General features: G+C 43.3%; 3 protein-coding genes across 7 annotated transcripts in view; all 3 read left to right on the top strand.

Moving 5' to 3' along the window:
• The window catches only part of LOC307258129 (LIM domain only protein 7-like), a 48,987-nt gene that overhangs the window by 19,255 nt on the left and 15,602 nt on the right, over nt 1–14,130 (top strand). For 4 of the 5 annotated variants that reach the window (XM_080037548.1, XM_080037551.1, XM_080037547.1 and 1 more), the window contains exons 5-11: nt 2,883–2,913; nt 4,001–4,114; nt 5,198–5,390; nt 6,217–6,466; nt 11,636–11,665; nt 12,524–12,638; nt 13,571–13,716. In XM_080037548.1, the coding sequence (XP_079893674.1) occupies nt 2,883–2,913; nt 4,001–4,114; nt 5,198–5,390; nt 6,217–6,466; nt 11,636–11,665; nt 12,524–12,638; nt 13,571–13,716 (879 nt within the window). Of the gene's footprint in view, nt 1–50; nt 157–2,882; nt 2,914–4,000; nt 4,115–5,197; nt 5,391–6,216; nt 6,467–11,635; nt 11,666–12,523; nt 12,639–13,570; nt 13,717–14,130 lie in introns of those variants that run through there. The other variant, XM_080037550.1, reaches the window with a different exon arrangement.
• LOC307258393 (uncharacterized protein) lies at nt 6,702–8,713 on the top strand (the record flags this gene model as incomplete). Its single annotated transcript, XM_080037915.1, has 3 exons — nt 6,702–7,081; nt 7,552–7,869; nt 8,539–8,713. 3 exons carry the CDS (start codon nt 6,702–6,704, stop codon nt 8,711–8,713), a joined length of 873 nt encoding a protein of 290 aa, XP_079894041.1.
• Nucleotides 9,235–10,109, top strand: LOC307258392 (LIM domain only protein 7-like; the record flags this gene model as incomplete). The annotated part of the gene is made up of 1 exon (XM_080037914.1): nt 9,235–10,109. Exon 1 carries the CDS (start codon nt 9,243–9,245, stop codon nt 10,107–10,109), a length of 867 nt encoding a protein of 288 aa, XP_079894040.1. The 5' UTR covers nt 9,235–9,242.

Raw genomic sequence — 14,130 nt, 5'->3', positions numbered from 1 at the left:
GCAGAGGTATGCTTCTGATAACACATGCACACCCAATAATTGAAGGCTTGGGTGACTCGGTTTGTTTGTCTTTTGGATGTTGTTGTTCTCAAAGAACGCAGAGCTGCCTTCATCTTGTCGGTGGCTGTACGTGGATTCAGACGTGTCCTGTGGCAGGTATTTGTCTCGCTTAGAAGTCTTAACATAATGTAGGTTACGTTTCAGCACAGGGAATTGATTGATTGAATTTGAAAGACGATTTGCTTTGGCTGATGTGGAGAAGATATTTGTCGAACATTTGAATAGCGGCTTATGTTTCTTCAGTTGTGTGTGTGTCTTTTTGCCTCAGGTTTGTATTGGAAGAAAACACTTTATTAAATTAGTTGTATGTTTTGGCACACATGGTGTTACACAATTCTGTCCCAACTCGACAAGATAGAACTCAGGCTCAGTTATAAACCTGCTTAGTAAATGTAAAGAGAAATATCCGACTGGTAAACAATTGTGTAAATATATGTTCTGTTTAGACGCTAATAATTGATGTATTTGTAATTTATAAACCTAATATCGATTTAATGCTGTATGATATTTTACACCTGTATTGCATTGTGTGGTTGATGATTGTTTAGCACGCAGCAAATGGCTAACTTAGACAAGAATAGGGTTTCTTGTATCTTCCCAGTTCCACTAAAAGTAAAAATTAAGTAAATAAGCGGTGATGTGAAAGTCTGTGCAGAGGTTAAGACATGGCTGTCTGAAATGACCGGCTCCTGCTAAATTGTCAAGCTGGAAGTAAATAAGCTGGCCAGAGCCCTGTTTATTTACTATTTAACATGAGTATGCACAGTCTGATACACATTTTACAGACCCTGACCTGTCCTGTGTTGACTTCCTAAACTAGAACTATTTGACCTGTAACATAAAAATCAAACGAGAAAGACGAACAACAAAGCACTATCACATCTTCACAAGTCTGAACCATTTTATTCTGATCTGGTGCCATGTGTTTGACATGATGGGTGTTAAATATCTCGTTAAATTTAAGTGGAATGTGGTGTTTACAGTATTCAGGCATGCTGTAATCGCTTGCATGTGTGAGAGATATACAAACACAAACAGCTTCCTTCTCCCTTTGGCACATTAAATACCAAAACACCCAAAGTGAAAATTTGAATTGATATTACTTATACTTATACCACCTCACAGAAAGTTGTTACTCTTGGCAGAATTTGTGTGTCTCAGACTCTGGTGATGTTCTGTTGGGGGGATTTTGCTCAATCATATGAGCACTCAGCTGATTCTAACAGACTACAGCAAAAATCCTGAGGCTCTGGAGGCCTGGAAATAGCCCTTATTTATTGTCTCTTCTATTCAGCTATTTGCACTGGCCATTAATTAGCATTACGAAAAACAGTTTTATGGTAGTTTTGAGTATACAGCTTCTTTTTTCTCCCATAACCACTGATATAATCTTAGGCTTTGGGACTGTGTTCCAAGCCGCACAAGAGAAGGCATTTTATTTCACCCGACTGTTTTATTGTGCCTATAAATTTGCAATATGCCAAATTGGTAAACATCCATTTCAGTTTTAACCATTGGAAAATTAGCATGTTGGAAACCCCTGGTATGTGATGATGCATACTGGAGAGAAAGTTGATCATCTTTCCATCCAGTTAAAATTCAATCAGTGGTGGAATAAAAACTGAAATCCTTTTACTTAGGTAAAGGTACAGGTAGGCGTTCAGCCATGTATTGTATTTTTCCAATGTTTTTAATTCAAAACCTAATCTGACATGCAACCGAAGCGGAAATGTTTCTCTGTAAAGTAAGAAAAACTCTTGGAACTATAAAGTAAAGAGAATGGAAATGCTGAAGTTATCTACAATAATATAATTGTACAGTACTTGAACCACTGAAGTCTCAGTTAATTTGTCCCAATCTAACTAGGGACCCTGATAACAAAGAATTGAAATGATGGGATAACATCGATTTACAGGCATTTCAGGTATCCAATACATTTCCGGCAGGTGTATTTATTAGATTGCATGTGGGGACGGGGCTGTAGGAAATTCAAGTGCTCTTGGGTAGAAAGGCATGTGTGACTATTGTATTACCACATGATAGCAGGAATGTGTAGCTCGCACAGGGGATGTGAAGCAGACTGTACAGTATATATTCCTCCTCTACTGTTACAGAACTGCACGTACTGTAGCCGTATATATCGCTGTTTATTGACCACTCAAAATGGACACAGTGGTCAACACAATGTACATAGGTAAAAGGTAACATCAGGCATGCAGGTTGACACTGTGAGCTTTATGCAGTTCATTTCACAGGAGCACGAGTGTGTTTAAATTTTCCTGGGACAGTGATTTACTGACAGCCAGGTCAACTGTCAAACCCCAGATATATAACGGAACTTCTGTATGACCTGGGTATAGCTAGGGGCTTTGTTGCCCCAACAGTGGAGCCTTGTTTGGTATTCAGATGTTGAATTAGGAGTCATTAGTTGTAGTATTATTTTAAAATCAGAAACAAAACCCCTTTTGTATCCATGAACTTTAACTAAATGTTTAACAGCTGCTTGATGTTGTAATTAGTGTAAAAAATGTATAAAATAAAAAAGAAGGGGAAAAAAAGACACACACACTTGTAATACTTGACTTAATGGCTTGCGATTTTCCTCGCTGAAATGTGTGTTTGTTTCTTTTCTCTCAGCCTTTGTGTTGTGGTGGTGGCGATGTGAAAGTGAGTGAAGGGCTGGCAGTAGTCTGGATTGTGCTCTCACTTTCCAGCTCTTTCACTGCCCAACACAGAGACCCAACAAGCATGCCCTCTGTTCTTTTATTGTCATTTTCACTCACACATACACCTCTGTTTTCTGCTCTTTCTCTCACATGAAGGGATCAAGAGACCAGCAGGAGACTGAAAAATGTGAGTGGAAAAATATATAAGTTTTATACTTTTCTTTCTTGAAAGAGATGATTTGTTGGCCTGTCATTCAGCTATAATAAAACGTTAAGTGTACTTTATCTTATGGTCCTGTTCAGGTGTCAGGATGATATAATACCTTAAAGGGGAACTCCACAGATTGTACACATTAAAACCTGTTTATACAGTATATGTTGGAGTGTACTACTGCACATGTGGTTTAAAAAAGGGGGAGTTATAAAAAGCCTTTTTATGGCTTCAGAAAAAGCTAGGCAAAATGTTATAAACTGCCTCAAGTGATGTCACTTGAGTAAGTGTCAGCTGGGGCCAAAGACTACAAATCAGAAATTGAAAAAAAATCTGTGGGTGTGGAGTTAGAAAGAAGTGAGCCTACCAGACCTCTTGAGCCCACTCCTCACCCCTACTTGAGGCTACATTAGGCACTACTTGTCGAACATACATAGATCCCATGTTTACAACTGAACTGGCAGCGTTCAAATTGCATTGTGGGGAATGTAGTCATCGGGTTTAATTCCCTCATGGCCCTGAGCAGATGAATGTGTCACAAAATTACTAATATGTATCATACATTTAAATGTTTTATGTGAGTGAGAAAAAAAAGCATCTCTCATGACAGCTTCATCATGTTTTGATCGTCCGATGTTATTTCTCTGCACGTGGCGGGCAATCACTAGAACAATTTTCTATCTTTGATAACATAAGGCCAGAGAGCTGACAGGGCAGTTTGAACCGTATCATGTTTAATCGGGGACCAGCATCGTTGATTGTTTTGCTTTGGTGCAGCACATTTACCTGTCCAGCGTGATAATGCACATAACAAACAGCAGCAGAGTGTTCTGGATGAGCCTGGAAACCAGAGCAGGGCACCAGCTGATATCACCTTGTGTCAGTGTATAGAGCTTAAACTATCAGAACAATCCCCCCGCTTTAGCAGTGGGCTGATCAACATCAGTTAGGGTAAAGGTATTGCTATAACCCTTTGTATTCGGTCTGGTAATGTGAATGAATCATTTCTACATATGGGCATGGCTGGTTTGTGTAATAAGAATTTTTTTTCCCTTCTTTCCAGGTGCTGATCACCATTTACTGGCTGGGTAGAAGAGCTCAGGGTGTCCGTTTATATGATGGACCTTACTTGAATTTCAAGGCATTCGAGGGATTACTGGGCACAGCACTATACAAGGTAAATTCTCTAAGTCCGTAATTATCCCTTTGTGATATCTCATCTGTGCTGTCATGAGACACAAGCTTAATTTTCTTGTGGAAACCAGAAATAGAATGGATGAAATCCTCTTTTACAGCCACTGACCAGTACATTTCTGTATTCTCCCCGGTATGTGGACTATGCGTACAAGAATAATTGTTAAAGGCCAAGGGGCCCTTGGATTGCTGGCCACTAAAACCAAAAGCCCTGTTAAGTCATAAATGACCCGATCCCTTGACTCAGCTATTTTAATCTTGTTAACGGCACACCACACAGTTTGCATAGTTTGCATGCAAAAATAGCTATTCTTTTCTTGATTAAGCCTTTGTCTTTCCCCTTGTGTGTTCTTGTGATAAATTTGGCATTTGGCTTTCACCTAGATTTATAGGAGGTGGTGTGCAGGGCCTTTATAAATACAGACTAGATTCAAAAGGGATTTCCATTAATAGCCGTTGATTACCACGCATTTTCTACGTTTAGCTATAATAATCCAAGTTCACTGCTGCGGGCTTAGGTTGGTTTAAGTTTGTGTGCTTGTATTGTCTGGTAGGACTCAGTGGATTAAAGATCTGCAAATAATTGTCTTTTTAAAGTTGATAGCAAGTTTTTGCTTGTTTGTTGCCATGCCGGTTAAAGCGGCTCCAGGGCTTGCTTACTGTACGTGTAGCAACATTTTCTTCTTGCAGTAAATAAAGTCATCAAGGGTATACAGGTATACAGTATCATGGCATGGTTTGGACAGTGAACAGAAAACAATGAGGTTATTTCCCGTCCAATTGCAGTGTGCATCGCCCCTCACTGAGGGCGTAATAGCATATGTTTACAGTCACTGCAAGTCTGCAAGAACGAGAGTCCAGACTAGTGCAGACTTCGCACTCCACTACTTGGGAGAGCCTGAACAACACACACACACACACACACACACACACACACACACACACACACACACACACACACACACACACACACACACACACACACACACACACACACAGTGGAGCTAAATATTGCAATTGGCACCCAATTATCTGACTGCGTGTGTTTTCTTTGTGTGTATGTAAGGCTCTGAAGGAATCGTCCAGTCAGAAAGGCAGCAACGTGAGAGACAGCGGTTTTGGCGATAGCTGGTACTCAGAGCGAGAGGGAGGAGGAGGAGGCAGACACCGGAGAGAAGACTCCCTGGACAGCTTGGACTCTTTGGGCTCTCGACCCCACAGCATCTCATCTGACACCACTCTTAAAGGCAGCAGCGAGGGTAGGACATGTTAAACGCATCTATACACATACAAACACTTACAATTTCATCTGCAAGACCTATCAAACCTTTTAACATTTTACTTTTTATCCTCCTAAAGCTCACCTTTAGGAGGCCAGAAACATGTTCCTCTTTGTGGTTATTTTGAGTGTGATTTGAGGTGGCCTCTCACACCCTAGGAGTACATCTTCATTAGTAGTGTTAAGACTTTTCATAGCACTGCATGACCATTTACAATCACCTTCATCTGTAAATAACTTCAAATCCTTGTGAACAGAGAAGATATGCTGCAGCTGAGCCAGAAAAGTTGCCTCCCATTTGTGAAAACAAATAGCTGTTGCCATCTAGTGGTGGCTATAGAAAGTGAATATCTTCTGTGAAAATTCACACACAAGTGCCCCAGGGAAGGAGATAATATATATCAATGTTGAAGGCCGTCTGTGATCTTGTTTCATGACAAAAGTGTAGTATGCTTTAAGAGACCCAAGGTGCTGGTCTGTGATCCCCCCACCATCACCCTACCCCATAAGTGAGACATTCCACAGAAGTCCACACCGCCTTGTAAATGAACATGCCTCCGTCCCCCACCCTGTGCACCCTTCTGTTCCTCCTTTCAGAGTCAAGCCAGAACACACAACACACTCCCATGACTGTTTTCTCTATGCTGGCTTCGTCTCTTGTACCTTTATCAGACCATTGTCTTCTCCTTTCTTTCACATCTTCTCAAACTTTCTCTTTCTGCCCTCCCATATTCCGTCTTACACCTGCTTTTCTGTTTGTCCTCCTTCTCCCCTCCTCTCTCCTGTTCTGCCTGTGTGTGCTCCAGGTTGTGGCAGTGACACTGAGGCGGACTCTGTCTTCAGGATGGCTGAGAACAAGGACACGTTGAGTTACCGCCGCTCGGTATCCATCACACCGAAGCCCACCGGACCGTTTAACCAGTTCCTTCCCACCAAAGACAAAGCCACAGGCTACGTGCCAGCTCCGCTCAGGAAGAAACGGGCCGATCGCAATGAGGAAAGCCGGCGCAGCTGGGCCAACCCCACATACGTAGAGGATGAAGCCCCGCTCACCAGGTACTGTTAAGAATACTTTTACAAATGTAAACACTTTGGTCTGTCTCTCATACTAGCTTATTATGATTAGGAGTTCTTATTAATTTTTTTCCTTAAAAGCAGATAGCAAAAAGTGATGTAGAAGTTTTGTTCTCACCCACAATTGATTTGTATTTCAAATTCCTGAAGTTTCCATTGTCTCCTCTCCCATCACTGTTGCTGTTTGTGGTGCTGTTGTGTGGTCTGTGAATGGTCCATGGTGGTGTGTACTGGTGTTGTGTTACATTTTTATTTGCCTTTGCTGTGGATTGACGACTTCAGTGAAACAAGGCTTTCGTCAGACTACTATGGCAACAGTGGAGCAGCTCATAGTGTCTCGCCTGCGGCTCACGTGCAGTGGGCTTACGACTATGAAAGTGGCAGCGACTCGGACACAGATCGACCGGACCCTGATCTGGTTCTGGATGACCTGGCCAGCAGGCGCTTCACCAGCCCCTCCCCAGCTCTACCCACTAACTTCGCCGTGCCCATCAGTCCCTTGGCAGAGGGGAGGGCTTCCCGGGGTAGAGGGGGCCCCTGGCCGAAGGTCACTATGAATCCTAATGTTGGCCCTCCACAGAGTGTGACCTGCCTCAGGTCAGATAACATGAAGCAACTAGTGTGACTTTTCTTTGCGTGCCTGGTGAGAGCAAACTAGAAACGCTTCTCTTACCCTCAGTTTGCATGGTTAATTGTAACCATGAGCAACACTTGGTTTGAAGTATGCCGCCTCTAACCATGTCTGAAAGTCTTGAGTTTGTGGGTTTCTGTTTTGAGTTGTTTTGAGATTTTGGGCCACAGCACGTCCTTATTTGCTCCTTTTTGAATTTTCTGTGCTTGGAGGAATGATTTGAGTTGGCCGCATAACTACTCAAATCATATTTTCTTACCCGCCTCCTTTACAGTTTGGTTCTTGAGCTTGCGCTGGTTTGCTAATCCTTGCGTCATCTCATTTGCGGTTGTTTGTGGTCGTGGAATATGCTCCTCTTTGTGTAGTTGGCGTGTTTTACCGCTGCTGAAAAAAAAAAATCTTGTTGACATGGTGATTGGCTGTCTCTCTCGAGCAGCAGCGTTGGCGGTGGAGAAACACAGCGGCCCCAGCACGCCACAGTGAGGGTGGACCACCGCCGGGCCGTGTCAGCTGACAGCCTCTTCAGAGAGATATACGACTACTCTGAGGACGAGGACGATGAAGTGGGCTACGCAGACCCCGTACAAGACGATCTCTACGCACGCAAGATGGGCCTCAAACCCCAGCCTGCTGGCAGCGTATCTCACGACAAGTTCCTACCAAAGTTCTGGACGCCCGAAGAAGACATTCACATACAGAAGATCAAACTGGGCTCTAAGAAGAGACCCTGGTACAAGAAGATGCAAGGCTTCAGGTGTGTCCGGGCACTCACACGCCGAATAATATGGAGTTGCCTCATGTGAATGCATCCTTTAAAGCTATAGTGCATAACTTTTTCATAGAAAATAATTGGCAAATTAATTGACACAAAGTTGATTCAGCTCCTCAAAACTTTCGCTGTATTTCTTAGTATGGCAGTGCATACAAACTGGTGCCGCCCCCTTACCCCTGGTGCAGTAGCTCAAGAAGCGCCCACGAAAGGTTTCAGTTGTTGATTCTACTGCCTTAGAAAAAACCCGGATGTACAGCAGAAGCAATAAAACCTTTGCGCGATCACCAAATGCTTACCACAGGTAGATGCGCCAACAGTGTTGTCATAATTATTCATAATTCCTCACGGGGGCAACAGAAGTTACGCACTATAGCTTTAGATGATTGCACTATTATATAGTAGCAACATCATAGATAAAATTAATACCCTGTTTCTGTTCAATCTTTTCTTACTTTTCTATAAGACACATTGGATCTTACTATCCTTAAATATTTTTCAAATGCCGAATTATCCTTTTTAAGATTCAAAATGTTAGCGTTCTGTCATTCACTGCATATTCAATCTTACTTTTCTTTCTCTTCCCCTGCCATTGCCTCCTCTCCTCACCTGTGCCCCTTTCCTTCACCCTATACCTGCTGTCTTCGGCTGTAGCCACACCAAGTCGGGCTCTTCGTCAGATGACTCAGAGTGTGACACCAGCCCCTGGCTCTCCTCTGCCCCCTCTCCCTCTCACTCCCACACACACGAGGCCTCGGCTCACACCACCCTAGTTGTGGGGAAAAGGTCGATACAGCTGCACGATTGTGACAATAAGGGAATGTTTTAGAGCATTCAAAATTTTTCTAGGAGGAACATGGGTGGCTCCTCTTGGGGGCTGAATTTCTGACGAGCTGCTTTCTAATGTATTAATAATGAAAAAAGGAGATCCCAAACACTGCTCTTGCTCAGCATCACCATGAATTCAAATGTATTAAATAAAATTGTTATTTAATCTCCTATCTCCTTTTTTCAATCAAGTGCATTTTTATCCAATGCACCTGCATCCAAGTGTGCTGGATATGTTAATACTGCTGTTAAAAAATTATGTATTAATGATAAAATACGCTACCCTAACACGCGTTATATAGCAGTTTGCCTGCACTGACCTTGGATGAAAATAGGCTGTGTCTGAGCATACCCTATTTTTACCAGCGCATTTTTAGCTTTTTATAGCAACTAGCATCGCAGTTTTATTTGGAGCAGAGTGATCATAATAAAATCCAGATTTGATCAACATCAATGAATCGAATATCATCATCACTATGGCCGCTTGACATATCTCTTCCTCCTTTTTCTTGCTCTGTGATCCAGTTCACATGCATGCACTCATCACCTGTCACCTTTCTGTCCTTTTTTTCTCTCCTCCTTCTGCCCCACCCTGCAGTCCTCATATCCAACCACTCACTCCTCCCCCACAGCTCCCCAAGACACACTCCCCTCTGTTAATGACCCCCCCTCTGGTGTTTGCCCCAGTGGACCCCTCCTCTGGTCCCAGGCTGGTCAAATGTGAGAAGTGGCCTCTCCTGGGCCGTCAAGACCCCCGCGAGCCCCCGGACACTTTTGATTATGAGAGCATTGTCCCCGACTTGGAGAATGATGACATGTTTGCCAGGAGAACTCTGGGCTTCCAGTCCAACACAGACATGGCTATGATGAAGACTCAGCTGTCCGCCAACCGTCGTCCCTACACGTCCGAGCCGCAGCTAAACATAGTCACCCAGAAACGTAACAATGGCGGCACAGAGGAGGAGGATTACCCTGATATAGAGGAGGACGATGTGGTCTATCGAAAGGAGAAAACTCAGCAGGCTCAGAGACCGCTCTCAGGCGCACCAGACAACTACGCCCCCATGCCCATCCCCGAGCCCTGGGCCCTGCCTCCTGAGCTCAAGGCCAGGCTCTTGTGCCCGCCATGTCCTCTCATCCAGGAGCCAGCAGCAGCAGCAGATAAACAGAATCAGTTTGAGTGTGAGATGCATCCTAAAACAGATGACATGCTTGTGCGTAAATTTGGAGTTTGTTCCGATCAGAGCCAGGGCCCGTCAGCCTATCACATGACGCCTTCAGTACCGTCTTCCTGTAGCGAAGGTGACCTGCAGCGGATGCAGGCTATCAGGGAAGCCAGTAAGCTAAGATTTAAGAAAAGGCTTTTGGTGGAGAGGCTGGCTGCTCTCAAGTTGTAAAAAAAAAATGCACATTGCTGTAAACGGTGCCAATTTGTATACTTTTCTTTTTTTGTGTGTGTTTTTATTGTCATGGTTAAAATTCATAAGTGCCAATTCCCTCTTGAGATACTTTGTGTCTGATGGTGAAATGGTCTAGGCTGCATGTTGATCCAACTTGTAAATGATTGATCTGAAGGCCATCACAGTCACAGGTGGGAGTTTGATTCAATGATGCTCTTCTTTGTAAGAACAAAAGGGTATTTTCAGCATTCACTGGAACAGTCTGAGTATTTGAACACAACCCACAATGAAGGAAAAGAGCAGCTTGGGACTTGTTCTTGTTTTCTATGTTTGTTATTACCTCAAAATTAGATAAGACGAGCCCTTTACAGAATAAAAGCAACAAAAGGCCTAATGACATGGTCACCACAGGGCTGTTTGTTACGGTTTTCTGCATGATTGCAATATGGTTGATATTATCTTTAGTAAAACATGGTATGTAAATGCTGCTTGGGTGGCTGGACTGTGCGTTGAGCCAACTGTTACTGTATTTTTGAAGTGTGATTTTTTTTTTTAACAAAACAACACAAAACTCCAACATCAATAACCAAATAGCTTGGTGCATCATGAGCACTGTTGAACAGACCCAAAATTCTGCATTTTATCTTTGGTTTTGTTTTCCTTATCAGACCCAGTTTGCCTGTGAATGAAAAAAAAAGAAAAATATTCAAGCTTAATAAAGAAAATGAGAGACTTTATGACTTTGTGATGTAATGCATTGAATTGGCCGTTTGTTGACCTCACCTAACACCTACAGCAACACGGATCAGCCCATGAGTACTATGTTGTTTTCCTCAGTAGAAGGAACTTCACACTGACATGCAAAGCTCAAAGTGCAGCAGCACTAGAGTGTGGAAAGGTTCGAGCCTGAGTCATACCCAAACATAACGTCCAGAACACACTGACAGCACCACCGCTTTAAATTAAACTCTTAAGCCTACTTGGAAAGCCTATAGAAATTCCCCACAGCTCTGAAAGAAGAGGTGACTCCATAGTAACCAGACACACACATCTGTACTGCAGTCTTTGCACAGGAGCAGACGCACACAAGCACGCACAAAGCAACCATTTAACCTGAGTCAAGGCCATCTGGCTTTAGTTCACTTCCACATGTAAAGCCATGTTTCCAGTGACATCATGTCTCCATGTCTCCAGAAAGGCAGCACTGTTTAGAAAAGAAAAAAAACATACATTTCTACACACCTCCCGGGCCAAATGTCAGGGGCAAAGAATGAGACTGTGATACCGTGCTGTAAGCCTACTACATATACTATTCAGTATGTGGAGTGAGTCATGTTTTAGCTGGGTTTACATGCATTTGAAGCAGCACCACTCGGGGGAGATGAGCTGGTATGAGAGACCCTAATTGCCCTGGAGCTCCTGACCAGACTGCTCTCACACTCACTGTCAAAGCCCCCCTCCCCCCACCCCCCATTCTGCAGAAATGTGACTTTTGTTGTCTGTGGTTCTCTCTGGTCTCCTAGACAGCTCCAAACGCAACAGAGTTTCGACGGGTGAGTTGATACGGGCTCCCAGGAATGTGGCACGTTTGCATTTGCTCTGGCCTCTTACAGTCGCTGCTTTTTTTTGTTGTTGCTGCTGTTCTCACTCTCTGGCCGCTAAATGCTGACACACAACACAGCGTATTGTATGGCACACGGCCAAGTTCAGGGTGGAGGGGGGTAAGGGGGAGTTTCGTTGCTCCACAAAGCTCTATTGACAAAGCAACAAAGTGGAAAAAAAAGATGCATACAATAGCAATACGCTGGGTCATGTACCTAAACTGTAGCCTTTCCCAGTGACAGTTATGACTGAGCACTGGCCCTAAGCTACCTCATAGCAATATGGGACACATGTAAATCTCCACAGGTACGTTAATACAAAAAAAGAATTGCATTTTTTCTAAGAGCTTTGACTGACTTTTGCTATTTTGCATGACAGGGGAAGGCTGTGATCCATGCTACTAACCTACTGAGCTTATATCACCCCACAGTTTTATGGTGGACCTGTGTGCTGTTTTTCAAACTAACTTGGTTACAGGGGTAAACGCCTATTGCAACTTGTTTTAAGGCTTAAGCTGCAGAATATATGGATGGATATATAAATATATAGATGGGAGGTACTGTACAAGGTGGAATTGTATTAAAACTGCTTGGATGAGGTTTTCTACAGTGTATTTGACACAATGTTAAGAGATGTGCATTTACACTTGGAGTGGAATACGTTTTAACAGCTGGCAGTAGTTTTTACTTTTTCTGTCGGGATATGCAAACTAAACACCCCATCCGCTTCTCACTTGACTCTACATTAAAGGCCCATTCACTGCAGGGTCTTTAAAAAAACAAAACATTTTCTACTGTCTCTTTCCATAGGAGTAAATCAACAAGCGATATCGCAGTCGACTCCAGCCTCATCCGACAGGCTCGCTACGAAGAGCTGCAGAAGCACCGTGAGAAGCAGAAGGAGACTGAGGATGAGTGGCAGAATGTGAGTATAGCAGATTTACGACGTACCGCACCCTGGCGCTCTGAGTGAAACCTGTCTGCTCCACATACAGTTTACCTGTTAAACAAATGGAGACAAGCCGTCACCGGGAGATGCAGAAAAGAAGCTTTGTTCTCGACACAGAAGTGAAATGTGAGCACATGATCTGTGGGATCTGTGCGGCGAGCAGGTGTTGTGGCGCAGACTAGACTGTGGCCACAGGGCTGAGACTATAGAGCTGTTTAGATGAAAGCCAGAGACGGTGGCAGTCAGATGCTGATTGGTGCAGCACTGCCCTCTGGCTATGGACTGTCCTCATTTCCAAATCACAGTGATTGTGGCTGGCACCGCATACTGTTAATACTAATAATATAATTGATGTCAAACTGTGTTATGATGTAATATAGACAGATGATGCCAGACAGGCATAGTAGGAGCAAAATAACTGACTTAATCCCCATAAAATTGACATTGTGGTGCAAGTTATTCATCGAATAAATGTTCAGAGGACAGTGGTGCTCCAATTTTGAGTGAAATTGAACCATTACAAGTGCTCACTCTGAATAAGAAAGATTCAAAAGTAATAAAAAGTTCTCAACATATACGCAGTATACAACTGGCTGTGACAGTGGTGCGTTTGTCAGCAGTCTGATTGGTGTCATGGCAAAATAATGGAGTCTTGAAGCTGCATTTAGGTCACTCAGTCCCAAATGCACAGGGGAGGTGAGCCGGGAGGAGCCTAAAGCACACAAATAGAGCACCTTCAAATGTAGCCCTTTCTTTTCTTTTCTTTTTTGTCAGTCTCTCTCCTTCTCAACTTCCCCCATTCAACTGTACAGTTAGCCATGCAACACAAGCAGTCTGTTATATTTACAATCTAAGCTGAATTGTGTTGAAATGCTGCATGAGGTAACCTGGGGTCACTTTTGCTGCAGGACCTGACCAAATGGAAGAGCCGGCGCAGGAGTGTCAACTCTGATATAGTGAAGAAGAAAGAGGAAAGGGAATTTATAGAGCAAGTCACAAGCGGAGGCAGCGACAACAGAAGGTCCAAGACCTACAAGGAGATGCAAGAGGAGAGGTAAGGGAAAACACACACCTGATCACAAACTCTTGATTTCTTATCGTTTTTTCTAATCCTGTTTTTTTTTTTTTTTTACAAAAAGCAACACAAACTGAATTGGTATCTCTGTTACACTTTCTTTTTCTTTCTTTTTAACTCTCGGAGGGGAAACCTTTCCTAAGGTAATTAATGAAATGTGCATGTGTGACGTTGTGTGTACTGTATTGACCACAGAGGCAGGATTAGGTGTGCAGTAGTGAATGACAATACTTTAACGTAATAGTGCCTATTAAGTTTGAAAGTGAAACGTTATCATGGCTTACAACCTGTCTCTCCTTTTTTGTTTTCGCCCCACCCCACCCCTCTCCGACCTTCCTCTTTTCAACCTGTGCTCTTCTTTCTATTGTCCACCCTGTCCTGCACTCCCCTGTC

The sequence above is a fragment of the Ammodytes marinus genome (assembly GCF_949987685.1).
Source record: "Ammodytes marinus genome assembly, chromosome: 12".
Lineage (NCBI taxonomy): Eukaryota > Metazoa > Chordata > Actinopteri > Uranoscopiformes > Ammodytidae > Ammodytes > Ammodytes marinus.
Note: the sequence above shows the minus strand (reverse complement) of the source record. Positions and strands in the feature narration are given on the sequence as shown.